The 13256-nt window shown below is 36.6% G+C and overlaps 1 protein-coding gene across 1 annotated transcript in view; it reads right to left on the bottom strand.

Annotated features, from left to right (window-relative positions):
• The window catches only part of PTPN12 (protein tyrosine phosphatase non-receptor type 12), a 69170-nt gene that overhangs the window by 31401 nt on the left and 24513 nt on the right, over positions 1–13256 (bottom strand). The window contains exons 2-6 of the mRNA XM_053943631.1: positions 6237–6345; positions 3067–3143; positions 1919–2014; positions 824–862; positions 34–105 (exon numbers count right to left, since the gene is read on the bottom strand). Coding sequence (XP_053799606.1) covers positions 34–105; positions 824–862; positions 1919–2014; positions 3067–3143; positions 6237–6345 — 393 coding nt within the window. The remainder of the gene's footprint in view (positions 1–33; positions 106–823; positions 863–1918; positions 2015–3066; positions 3144–6236; positions 6346–13256) is intronic.

Here is a 13256-nt window from a genome sequence, read left to right as displayed (position 1 = left end):
CTTGAAAACTAATTTATAGAGCTTTATACTTACACAAGAAACACGAAATGGTCCAAAAGTTACAGCTGGTTCTCTATACAGAGGCCAGTAACGCTCACACTTTTTCTGTTAAAGTAAAGAATCCTAATTAATTCATGCATGGTACTGAAAGATGATTAACAGAAGCAAAGCAGACAAAATCACAACCCTGAATGCCTTATTCTGGACTTTTTTTAAGATAGTAAAATAACTTTTATTTTGGATAACAAGAGAAAAACAAAACCAAGACCTCAACCAACATAAATACAGATAAAAGATACTTTGAAAATTAGGATGTAAACTTCATGTCTGCCTGTACCATATGCATAAGCATCATGCAGAGGGGAGCAATGCAAGCTTAGTTTTTGTGAAAGTTGGGAATTCACAATTCTGGATTTCCTTTTAAGGTCATAAGAATAAAGAAGAGAGATTAAAAAAAAAATGTTTTTGCAGCTGTATCAATTGACAGGAAATTCTGAAGGACTCAGGATTTTCATAGTTGGCCTACATCCCACAAAGAGCAAGACACTTTTTCCACTGTGACATGGCCAGAAACAAACTCTTGGTACAGTTCTGTACACAAACACATATTCCACTGAGATGACACCTAAATAACATGTAACCCTATAAACAGGGCAAAGAAATGCAATCTCATTAACTATTTCCTAAGTACAGAAATGTAAGGATAAGCATTCTCACTGCATCTGGCATATTATTATCACAGCTATGCATTTGGCACATGAAGTTTCACAGCTATTGCCCCATATGGGCAAAGCTCATTTATTTTTGTATTTAGGACACATACCCTTCCCATTTCAAATTCTCGACAGGCCATTACAATTATCTGAAAAAAAAAAAAAAAAAAGATGCTCCAAGTTAGATGACTTTGGATCATGTAATTTAAACCTACACTTCACCCCCTGCTTCTGTCAGGCAGATGATACACTTCTGATACACTTGAAGTGGTTACTATGGAAAAGACTAATTATTAATATTTTCTTTCCTGCATACACACGCTCTTCTAATTCTAAAACAATAACCAAGTTTCATCTACATCACTAACACAACACTTCAAGGCTACTTAATTGAAATTTAATGTAATCCTGTACAAATACCTTATTTATTCAGTCTAAAGCCTAAACTTATAAAAATATAGAGCCATTTGCCAACTGGAAGAAACATAGCTATATTTGCTTAAAGTGACATAGAACGCATAAAATAGGAACAATCCCCCCCACAAAAAAAAAACATCAATCAAATTTCTTAGGTGAATCTATATCAGAAAGCATGAATAAAATAATAAGAATAAAAATTCACCAACAGATAAGCTATTTGTTACAGTAAGTAACCATGCCTAAAGTGTCAAACAACTTCCTCCCCACACGCCAAAATTTCAGAAATAAATTGTCACACCACCTATCCAATTTCCACAAGTATTTACAAGTTAATTCCTGACAAAAGCTGTTTAAACACATGTAGAATATATAAAACAATAACAAACCAAAAATTAGCATAAAAAGAAAGGTAAGTGGTTTGGGTTTTTTTTTGTTGTTTTTTGTTTTTTTTTTTTTTTTGGTTTCACAAGCTGGTTCCGTATTTGATTTTGTCAGTTTACATTAAGTCAGAATTGGAAGGTCTCCTACCTTACAGAAAAACAAGCAAGAACCTACTCATAAATACGAAGGACTTATCGTTCATTGAACAAAATTATTGCTTTAAATTTACATTATTAAACTGAATAAATTATATTAATGCTATTTAACTACAAAAGGCAACATTTGGGAAGCAAATAGTCTAAATCACTGTCAATATTTTGATAATAATAGCCAGCTCAAGCAAAAAATACACAATCACAATGCCATGAAATAAGGTAACACTGAACTTTTCTACAGCTACTTACAGCAACGTTGTATTCCCATATCATCCTCCAGAAGTCTATGACTGTATTGGCTAAGGGTCCCTGGGTAGCAACATATGCTTTTGGCCCATGTACTCCCTGGGATTGCAGAAAGGAACCATTAATATTTATAAAGAACATTTATCTGCACTGAATTAAAAAAGTTTTGGATTACAATGGTGTTAAATTAGAATATCCTTTAGATATATATATATATATATATATATATACATATATATATATATATGTGTAACAGGAAGGGTGAATATGAAACATGACTCCTAATTACATTAGTGGGAATTTAGCTAGTAATCTCAAGGGAGCCCAAGATCACAACAGCTACAGCACTGCCAGAGACTGTCATAGGAAATAAGTATGTTTAAATTCTGAAGATTCCCTTTAAGTCTGCATTTTCTTTGTTACTCAGACATTTAGTGATGAAAAATTTAAAATCTTTCTGTAAAAGAGCATCTTCTTGAAGAAATTTATAATACATTTCAAAAATATAAAATTTTAGAATTTGTTTTATATTAATTTTCAGTACATAAATGTTCAGATTTTCATGCTAAACATTCATGCTGGAAGATTTACTGCAGGAAGATTTAGATTTTACCTGTTTCTGAAAAATAAATACTGTGTAGAAGCAGCATCAGAATAAAGCTACAAAGACAGCTCAAGATATTAATACTTTGAAACAAAACTGTTACAGGCTTTTAGTCAAATTCTGGCTTCTCTTTAAGAATGTTAGATTAATTCCATTGCCATTGTTAGATTAAGAATGTTAGAATATTAATTCCATTGCCACACTTCTTCCATAACATACACAATTTGTCAAACACCTCATTTATGGTCCCTAAAAATGTCACCTGTAAAAACAACTGCATCTGAATTTTCCTATGGTATAAATCTCCAATGCACTTGCCTGCCACTTTAAAATTAAGTATTTTACATTATGTTTCCACTTAGGAGTAAAATCAAGGCTTTAAGCATTGTGTCTTAAATGGCATAATGTTTGCAAATTAATTCAAGTCATAATAAAAGACTCTCTTCCCTTACAGCTTTAAATCTTATGTTAGACTATAATATTAAAACTGCACTGACAAGAAAAAAAAGCTTAAAAAGAATAGAGCTGTTAAACTAGTAGCACATACCTTAATAAAGTTTGCATTGATATAGTCTGAATCTTGTGGGGGAGTTTTTAAAGTCAGTTTAACTCTGCTGTGATCAACTAAAAAAAACCAGACCAAAATATTTTTTGAACAAGGATTACAACACATGGAAATCAATATAGAACAGTAAAGATAATATATACAGTGCATTAAAGAACATTTCCCACAGGTAAGTCACACAAGCAAGTCAATCCATTTGATTTATGGGTAAACCAACTCAGGTAGTGAGTGGCAAGAAGAGTAGCTCCTACTGCTATGTGCTTTTGATGCTCATGTTCACAGGGTATCACCTCCTGGAATTCCTAGAGCAATTCATTATAAAGAGGCAAAATACAATTAATCAGAAGCCATCGAAACTGCAGTTACACAACACTAACACAGATCACGGTGGTCAGAATTAAGACACGCTTAGGGAAAGCAGAAAGCACAAAACACCAGCGCACAGTTAAAGCAGCTGGCAGCTCTCAGTCTCTGCCAAGGAGGGCTCCATCAGGTATCACAACAGGAAACAGGCACCAGGGTTTACTGGTCAGGCACAGACTGACCCCTGTCCCCCAGATACTGGGCTGGAGCACTTCTGAACTAGAACGTAGCAGATTCCTCCATTTAGGGGGTTTTGGACATGTCAAGTTTCTGCCTCAAACATTACTGACTGTCTCAGAGAAAGCTTCTGATAAAACCAGCAGATCTTTGGAGACCAAAATTGTCAGTAATATAAAAATAGCCTTATTATTTGTTGACAGAATAAGCTAAACATTTTGTTATTCTTTTTGGCCTAAAAAATTTTGCATATTTAATATAACAACTTGATTGGTACTAAAATGGTGTAGGTGGTTAGCAGGTTTGCCAGTCCATCCAGCTCTTGTTGATAACACTTATTAGCTATCATATAAAAATTGTTCAGACTATCTCTACACTAGAGGTTCTTTTAATTGAAAATCCACATCAAAAAGGGAATTATCTTTAAACAGGGCAACAGAAGTATCTGTAGAAACAGCAGCTGCTCAAGCAATTAGTTACTTTCTGCTCCCAGGGCCAATTCCTCAACCACAGAACAGCTGCTAAACCTTTGATTAGACCTAAATTCAAGAAAAAGACAAAGAACAAATATATTTCAAAAGAGAAAATACGGTTAGTTGGGTTTTTTGTTTTGTCAAAACATCACTGATAATAAAACAAGGAACCATGCCTAGAAGAAGTAAATGCTAAGAGTTATTTCTATACTGAAAGCTCTCCCAAAAATCTTGCAACATGGTGACATTTTTCTGCTAGAGTCCTCATAACATGCAAAAAAATTTGTGTTACCATGTAATGCTTCTTAAAAAAGCACAAGTGTAAATTAGGAGACTTTTAGATCACAAATCTAAAGACAACATGCTCATATAAAGGCCGAGAAAAACCTTTAAAACACACTGCACTGTTACATACTGATACACAGACTGTAAAAGCAAGAACATTCTCTAAGCATGAAATGGTGCCATGGACTTTGTACTAAAAACTGCTTTTAAGTTGTAGAACAGACTGATTAAAGTAGCAGGCTAATGAGGGATCCTATCTTCTCAGCACAGTAGATCCAAAATTCTAGAGCAGTTTCCAAATGTCAACATTGCCATCCTGTCTCTGTCTGCCACAGCTCATCTGTTACAGAATGTAAGGTCTGGAATAGAATTGCCCCCAAAAAATCCACTGCAGTTCTCAGCTTCTGAAGATTAAGTGCCTGGATATTGTTATACAACTTAAAGGCTCTGTTCACAATAACTAATTGGTTCTTCAGGTGACCGGTGACTACCATGTTGCATTTAACTACCATTTGGGATGGCTTAGTAAACTGTAATGGGAACATTTTAATCTGAAGCCAGTGTTGAGCTAGTGCTGAGGTACTGATCTCTCTAGTAGCAGTAACAATTTCTGATAAATACAGCACTAATCTCTGATTAAGTTACAAATGTACATTATTTCCTGGATTTACAAGAGATAGACATGGATACTTTGCCTTTCTCCTGCTTCTCATTTCAAGCTGATCTCCTATTATTTCATTGCTGGAGACTTTGGATGCTTGAGACAGTCACTTAAACTGAAAATACATCTTCAATTTTCCTCAATGTCATCTTTGAAGTTCACTCATTTCCCCACTGTGAGCTTTATTCTCTTCCAGATCCCAGTGGCTCAGGTTTTATTTCCACAGATGTGCTCATCTACTGCTGTAGCTGCAGCCAGGCACTGCTGCAGTGCCACTGTCTCACCAGTTCAGCCTGGCTGCTACCAAGATTTCACTATATTGTTCACAATCTACCAAAATGCCAGGACACTCTTAATAAGATGGCAATAACAACTTCCTCTCTCTCTCTTTCACTCTACCTACTAAACATTTCCTCCCAACTAATAAGCAGAGTAAAATGTACTTATTGCTGACCTTGTGGGACAAGAGAAGAAGAAAAGTGGCATTTGTCAGAAGACTACCCTTTAATCTCACTGTCAGCTGTTCAGCTCCAGAAGCACAGTGAGAGCTTCTGAAATACATGGCCTCAGGAGCTATACTAAGTGAGCATGAAACAGACAGTCTTGTAAATTCAGATCACTGATCTGTAATATCCACATGTTGGTGGGTTTAAAATCTAAATTGTGATCTGACTCTTGCTTTCTGCGTCCACACATTAAAAAAATTTTCATTTGGACTCTAGCAAAATAGAAACCAAAGCTAATCCAGTACTGAAAGTTTTTCAACACCATTTACAGGATACAAATAGGTAAAAAATATCTATTTTACATCAAAACAGGCTCCTTAAGCCTCCTTAGAATTTCACCTAGAGTATATGCTGACATTTGTTTGTTTTCTGCCATGAATAACATGCTCCTGAGGATACATTTAAGCATCTAGTAAAGTTCTCAGCTACTCTGAGCTAAAAATGAAAGTGTTAGCTTGATACAGCTTCAGAACCAGAACATCTTTATCTTCAGACGATACCTCTTCTGATAAAATATAAGAATATTCAGTCACTTTGCCTTCCAAATCAAAAATAAAAATAAAAACATCTTTCAGCAAATTATCTCTAATTTTGCCTTTCAGTAGTAACTAAAAAGTAAAATTCAAAATACATGGAGAATAACAAGTCCTTTCCTTTGTCTTCTATCAACATGTAAATCCGACTTACATGGCAATATATCCTTGTATCTATTCTTTTTAACATTTTCTTCTTTTTCTCCAGTGGCTGTTGGGTAGATCTTCTCTGTTCTGTATTTTGTTGATAATCTTCTTAACCTCTGGAATAAAAGATTTATGTTACATTTCCAAGCCTCAAGATAAACATCACAAGGGATTAGTTTCATTGATGCAGATGATCACTTGGGAAAAAAATCTCTTCTGTCCTTTTATGATATTCACTATAAAGAAGTTTAAACACCTAGTTACCCAGTACTTTTAGCACATCAACAGGTTATACCCAAGTTGATGCCTGCTTTATGCATCATGAGACATGGAATCCTGGAAAAGCCAGTACAGCACCAGCATGAACTATGGCCGTATTTTCCTTGGACAATACATTGCCAACATGCAGCTTTTACTCTGAAGCCAGTGTTGAGCTAGTGCTGAGGTATAACTGCATTAAGAATATCTGTTGAGTAACAGCTGCATTAAGAATACCTGTGAGAAATAGAAACATCTCAGGGTACCTGGAAGAAGAGCACAGCATGGGCTGGCTCAGGAACAGCTGGTACTTGGCTCTGAGGCACAAAGCTTCCAGCACTGACAACTGAACAGAAACCAAAATCGTACATTTAACTGGTGCCAACTCCTAACACCCAACTCCTGTTGAGTTTCAAGCTCAAAGAAAGAAGGTCCCTGTCTCTCAGGCACAAGCTATTCACAATTAAGATGAGTGACAGGAGGTCTGTTGTATTCACAACAGTACATCATTTTTTCCCCCTCCATCTATTCCAAATCCTAGAAATGTGAGAGAATCAAAATCTCAAATAATAAAAACCAGACCCTGCCTTCCAGTAACCTAGGAAATAAAAAGAACAATACAGGTCTCATGATTCCAAACAAGTTAAGCCTTTGCAACCTTAAAACTGAGGAGTAAAAGTTCTCATTGAAAAAAAAATACAAGAGGAGCCAGCAGGGCTTGTTATTTTAAACTGTGTAGACATCCAGATTTAAAAAGAACACCAAAGAACTAAGAAATTTCACTCTGGTATTTGCAAACCCAGCAATTCTGTTGACACTGACATGGTGGTGCTGCATAAGACTATCAAGAGGAAGACTGAAAGTAGCTCTAAACAAGTTTAGCATCTCCAGTGGAGGGGTGTTCTGTCCAGGTAGAAGGACATTCTTCATGTTTCCCTTGCTCTATATTCAATTCATCATTGTACAACTGAAGACTCAAAACATTCATGATTTGTGTTATTTTGGGGAAGGGAGACATCTGAGAGGTTTTCTGCCAGTTAAAAATGTAAATCTTGTTTGTCACTGAAAATGCAACAACATACAGGCAGAAAGGTATCATAACAAAGATGATTTGTCTGGAAAGCCAGTTTTAGTAGCTTTAGAAGAATTCAAGAAGAAAACACTTGGGACACTCACCTCACACTTGAGTTAAAAAAACATTTTGGCAACTCAAGCCCTCCAATAATTCCTCTTAATTTATTATGCAATTGAGGTGACTATGCATCTTAGGTCCAAAATTGTCCTAGCCCCACCCTCAGTGGAGCTAGGACAATTTTAAGAATAAAATCACATAAATTTAGCATCTCTCTTACATAGAAAAAACATTTTCATGAGATTTATATGGATATAGCCAAAAGAAATCAAATTACCAATGCAAATGTGGATAAAATATTTAAGTGAATAATATTAATATTATTGTGAATGTTTGTGATATTTAAGTGAATAATGCATCTCTAATAAACCAGAAAAGTGACATTTGCAGAGCAAAAACAAATGGCAAAGTAAAAAAAGGCAAATCAAGAACCACCAGTTTTCAATTTTTTTCTCTTCTGCAAGGACTTTATCACAGATTCAATCACTGAAGACTAAAAAGAGCAGCAGAACTAGCTTGCAACTATTTTATTTCCTTAAAATGAATTTTCTTGAGAAATCTGCAATATTAATCAATGAAGAAAAACAATAAATATCTGGAGGTGTGGTAGTGTCTGACCACACAGTGATCAAGCTGCTAAATATTTAACCTGAAAGCATTGGGAGAATGAGGTACAGGAAGATTCAATTCTTAAAAAGACACAAACAGTTTCTGAAGCCCTCACGGTAGACTACGCTCATCTTTGCAAAACTAAAAACAAATTCACAGCATAACCTGAACACACAGCAGGCAGAGAAACCTGGTTTGTCACACAGCACACACAAAGAATACCACTGCACGTAGGAGACTGTCCTACATAATATCGACCTTTCCTAAGTCAAGAAATATCACCTGTGCTAAGACTGAACACACCCAGGAGTCTAGAAAAAGCCAAATGAATGCACATAATTTGGCTAACTCAGCTATGAACTGCAAGGCTGAGAAATACTTTGAAATGGGCTGTAAACCTCCAATTAAGAGGGGAAAAAAAAGCAAAGACCAACAATGATACTTTCCAAGCACAGTCATTAATATGATTTTGTGTATTGTTCCAACATGGTTGTGAGTCTTAAAGGGTTTTCCCCTCCATCTTACTGATTATTATAGGGCAAATGTCATGATTCTGATTAAAAGAAATTTAGAAAAAACTACTTCTACAAACCATGACTAGAAGCAGAAGTTATTTTACATGAGAAAGAACACACTCAAGGAAGTCAGGTTAGGTATCAAAAAGTAGGAAGATGATCCTTTTTGCGTAAGCCCATTTTAAAAGCACGCACTTCCACCAACACAATTCAGACAATTGTAAGCCAAAAAGGCCCCAGTGACTAGTACCAACTTTCATTTTCTAGAAAACAATGCTATGAGACTCCAGTATAGCCTTCTTCCCTACATGCTTCAATCTCCCCTGCTCTGCAGTCGGCTAAACAGACCAGAAAGTAGGATTAGCTTAGCTCAGCTCCAAGGCAAGGTCTGGAAATGAAATATAGGTTGATTTTAGCACACATCTGTTCCCAAAATAATTCAGGATCCATGCTTTTAATGCATGTTTGCCAGCTGCTCTGTGACATGGGTAATAGAAGATACCTAAGCACAGTCACGAGAGCAATCAAAACGAGTAAGGAGCATTCTTTACGATTTACAATAGTATCTGCTAAGAGAATATCTATTTCATGCTTTGGAAGAGGAAGAATTGACTAAAGAGTAAGGAAAGAATTTTTAAAACTGAGCTTTGAACAGAGTACCACAGGAATGGAAAAGTGCCAGACTCAGCAGAGGATTCTGCCCAACACTCAATAGAAAATTCCTGCAGAAGGCTACTGCAGTGTGTGCTGACAGCCTGCTGTGGGATGCAAAGGATCCAAGGCTTCCTAGGTTACAGCCCAGAGTGACCAGGAGGAGGAGAATGTACTCCATAGCAGAACGGGGGTAATGACAGGGCAGAAGAGAAAAGAATTCTGTTCAGACAGAACACTAAGCTGACAAGACAGGCAGCAAAATCTGTCTCAGCCTGGTTTCAAGCTAATTCTTAATAAACAACTGTGTAGGGTACAAGGCAGCACTCATTTGGGTTAAGTCAGTCAACTGCCAGAATGCTTCCCTGAAGATACTTGGGCACCAACAGCAGGGACATGGCAGGTCCAGCCTGGTGATAACACTGCAGATAACACTGGGCACTTCCACGGCACTCGCCTGCTCAGTGGGACTGCTATCCTGGTACCACAGAAACCTTCACTGCTATGTTCTTTTAAAAACAAAGAAAATGGTCAAAGAGTAAGCATGATGAGCCATAAATATACACTTAAAGAACTACATTCACAAGGCCTTTAGTTCCAGTCATTAGAAAAGCTCAATTTTAATTCTGCTTATTCATTGTGTGACAGAAGTGGTTTGTGGGGTGGTGACAAACACCACATGTGACAGTGGGGAGATGAGTCTTTGAAACAATTTAAGTTTCAGAAACATACTTCCAACTTCCATAGTGGTTTTACAATCTGTACTACAAATCTGCTTCGGAGTTTTTACAAAAAGACAAATCAGCTTTTCAAGCTCAACTTGTAGAATCCTACCACATTAAGAAGAACTTTGTCCAATCAGTTCAGGAAATACATATCTTTGACTTTCACTGTCAATTTATTTATTTATTTAACACTTTAAAAAGCCTTTAAAGACACAATGCCTAATATCATAGAAGTGCTATTTGTGGATTAAAGAAAGTATTTATATAGGCTACTGAAATTTAAAGAACTCACTTCAAAAACATAAACTTTATTTAAGATACAAAAGTTCCTTTGGCTTCTTTTCAAGGAGAACAAGACAAATATTTCACCAGAGTTTCTGTTATCTCAAGTTTTCAAACTGCCCCTCCTAACCCTTGTCTTAGATGTCTCCTAGGCATTTCTAATTGGCAAAACAAGAGATAACACAACTGAGATGTTCTCTTGACTCCCTTTTCTGACCATTCCTAAGGACATACCAGAGTGCCAGATGCCAGCTGCTACAGTATTCCATGACACCCACTTGCCGTGTGACAACAGGCCATAGAACCAGGCTCAGGAAGCTCTACACAACCAGCTCTGGCAGTGGTCTCCTGACATGATGCCAATCACACAGGAACATATTTTGTTCTGCAAAATTTGCCAAAGTGCATTAAGAAATACTCAAAGAAACAAGCAATTAAAGAAAAGTTTCCATAGAAGTTACCTTAAAAATCAGAGCACAAAAAAAGATGCTAGGACACACTTTAAAAATGTTGTATTAATGCACTCATTTAATACAATAAGACAGCTATTTCTATCATAAGGTGGGTATTGCATTTTTCTTACTAACAAGAAAGGAAGAAAAAAACCAAGAATTATGTGCAACTCTGGTCTCATTCAAATAATTTAGATAAAGCTTACCAGGGCAGAATACATTCCCTAGTACTTACAGAGTGAGAAAAATGTATGGAGCAATGTGAACTAAATTACCACAAAAATTTCAAAATTACTACCTTCTGGTTATCTATAGTCAACTAACCAGGTTTCTGGTTCTGTACCTATGAACAAAGAAATGCCAGAGATGCCTTTGGCAACAGAGAGTTCAATGCAGACTTTGGTATCAGTGCTCAAATGGGGCTCTGACTTCCTAAAACTGCTTTGGTTCCAGAAGTATTTCAACTCCAAGGCCTTGTAAATCCAACTGGAGTTTTCCTAAACCACCTTCTCATCAGTGAGGTTTCTGGAAAACACCAAGACTAGCTGATGTTAGTAAACTCAGGTGGAGAATGGACTATTCAGGAGTGCAGCTCCAGGTTGCAACAGCAAGGAATAAATGAACACAGTGAACACCACTTTGTCTTAGGAGTATTTGTAAAATAGCATACACTTGGGACCCATGTCAATACTTCCCCCTTGATTCCTGTCAGCTCTCAAACAGCAATTGTTTGCAAGAATTCCAAGCCCTCATGAAGGAGGGAAAAAGCCTTTATAAATACTAGTCAAACACAAACGGTGAAAGGAGAACGACTCGGTTTTGTAAAACTTCACTGTATCTTAACATTCACAGATGGCTTTGGCTGCAAAAAAACCACACTAGCAGTCTGCACTGGACCTATCTCTCTGAAACAAAGCCCCAAAAAGAGATTGCAGGCTCAACTGATAGAAGGAGGAGTTTTCATTGCCTTGGCATTCTCTTCTGGCAGCACCTACTGACCCAGGAGCTCTAGGTGCTCCAAAGGAATCTCTGCTGAAGTGATTAATAGACAAGCCTGGTAACTACACTCCCTTGGGAACTCTGTCTTCAGCATTTCATAGCAGGACTATGATGAGTCCAACAAACCCCACTGCATTCCAGGAAGCTTGTGGGAATCACATAGAAGAAAAATCCCTCCAAAATTACCCAGACAACTGAAAATAGCATTATTTCAGTATTAGATTGTATGGTGTCTTCTGTACCAGAGTTGGACTTCAATGAATCCTTGTGGGTCCCTTCCAACTCAGGATATTTTATGATTTTACATCATCTTAACTCTCTGATTTTTTTTTTCAGGAAATAGGTGAATTCATGTTACTGTACTAATTGGAGATTTCTATCCCATAAAGAAGTATCAGCCAATGAAGACAGTGCTGGTAGATCCTCATGTAGAGAAGGCAAAATGATAATACTGCAAGCAGCCTGTTAAGGCATACATCCTTCTTTCTCTGGTATCACATTAAAACCAGAATCAGATAAACTCAAACCAGCAGAATGACTTTCCAGAATTCGGTACTGTCAGAGTAAGACCAACATTTCCAATCTTTCCAAATCTATATTTTCCCCCCAAAAAAGGTTAGAATCGGACACATCTCCCCCACTACTAATAACTAAAGACTTTAAAGCTTTACACAGACACTTTCAAAATGTGGGCTGATTGCTTCAAGTCTCCTTTCTTTTCCCTCATTTCTAAAACTATTTTTATACTATTTGCATGTTAATCGTAGTCTAAACTAGCAGTACTATCAGTTACAGTTATTTCATGTTCAGCATTATAGTTAAGCCAGGCTGGATAAGACTAAGTAGATCTGTGGTTTGGCAACAAGCAAGGAAATAATCGAGCAAAACAGAACATTAAATTACTAAAGCATAATCTGGTTTTAGCTAGTAGGTTGCTAATGTATGTTCTGAGATATCTTAGAAAGTCTGCAGCAAACTCATTAAGAATTGGGATTATAACTTCCCATCTCTGAACCATACTGTTTCCTCAGCACACTCACGTTATTGCAGTGATTACTGTGAACACATTACAAGAAGAGAAAACGTGCTGGACAATGAAACAGTAACAGTTCTTTATGGATGAGGAGTGAAGAGCATGAAAATTTCTATTAGTATGAAAGCACACAATTAGAGGGTTGATTGCTTTGGACTCAAATCTAGGAAGCACCTTGATGCAAAACCAGAAAAGACTGACATAAGCACACAGTACAACAAGCAGGCTTCTTAAGTGTTAGAGCAATTCCAGAACAATTGTTGATAATTCAAAACAGAAATAAGCCTCAATTTTTTTTGCAACAAGATGACTTTTTGTCTTCACAATATAAACCCAAACAGTGTATGGAAGCAAAGCAGTCGAGAAACAAA

Source organism: Vidua chalybeata, chromosome 5 (assembly GCF_026979565.1).
Source record: "Vidua chalybeata isolate OUT-0048 chromosome 5, bVidCha1 merged haplotype, whole genome shotgun sequence".
NCBI lineage: Eukaryota > Metazoa > Chordata > Aves > Passeriformes > Viduidae > Vidua > Vidua chalybeata.
Note: the sequence above shows the minus strand (reverse complement) of the source record. Positions and strands in the feature narration are given on the sequence as shown.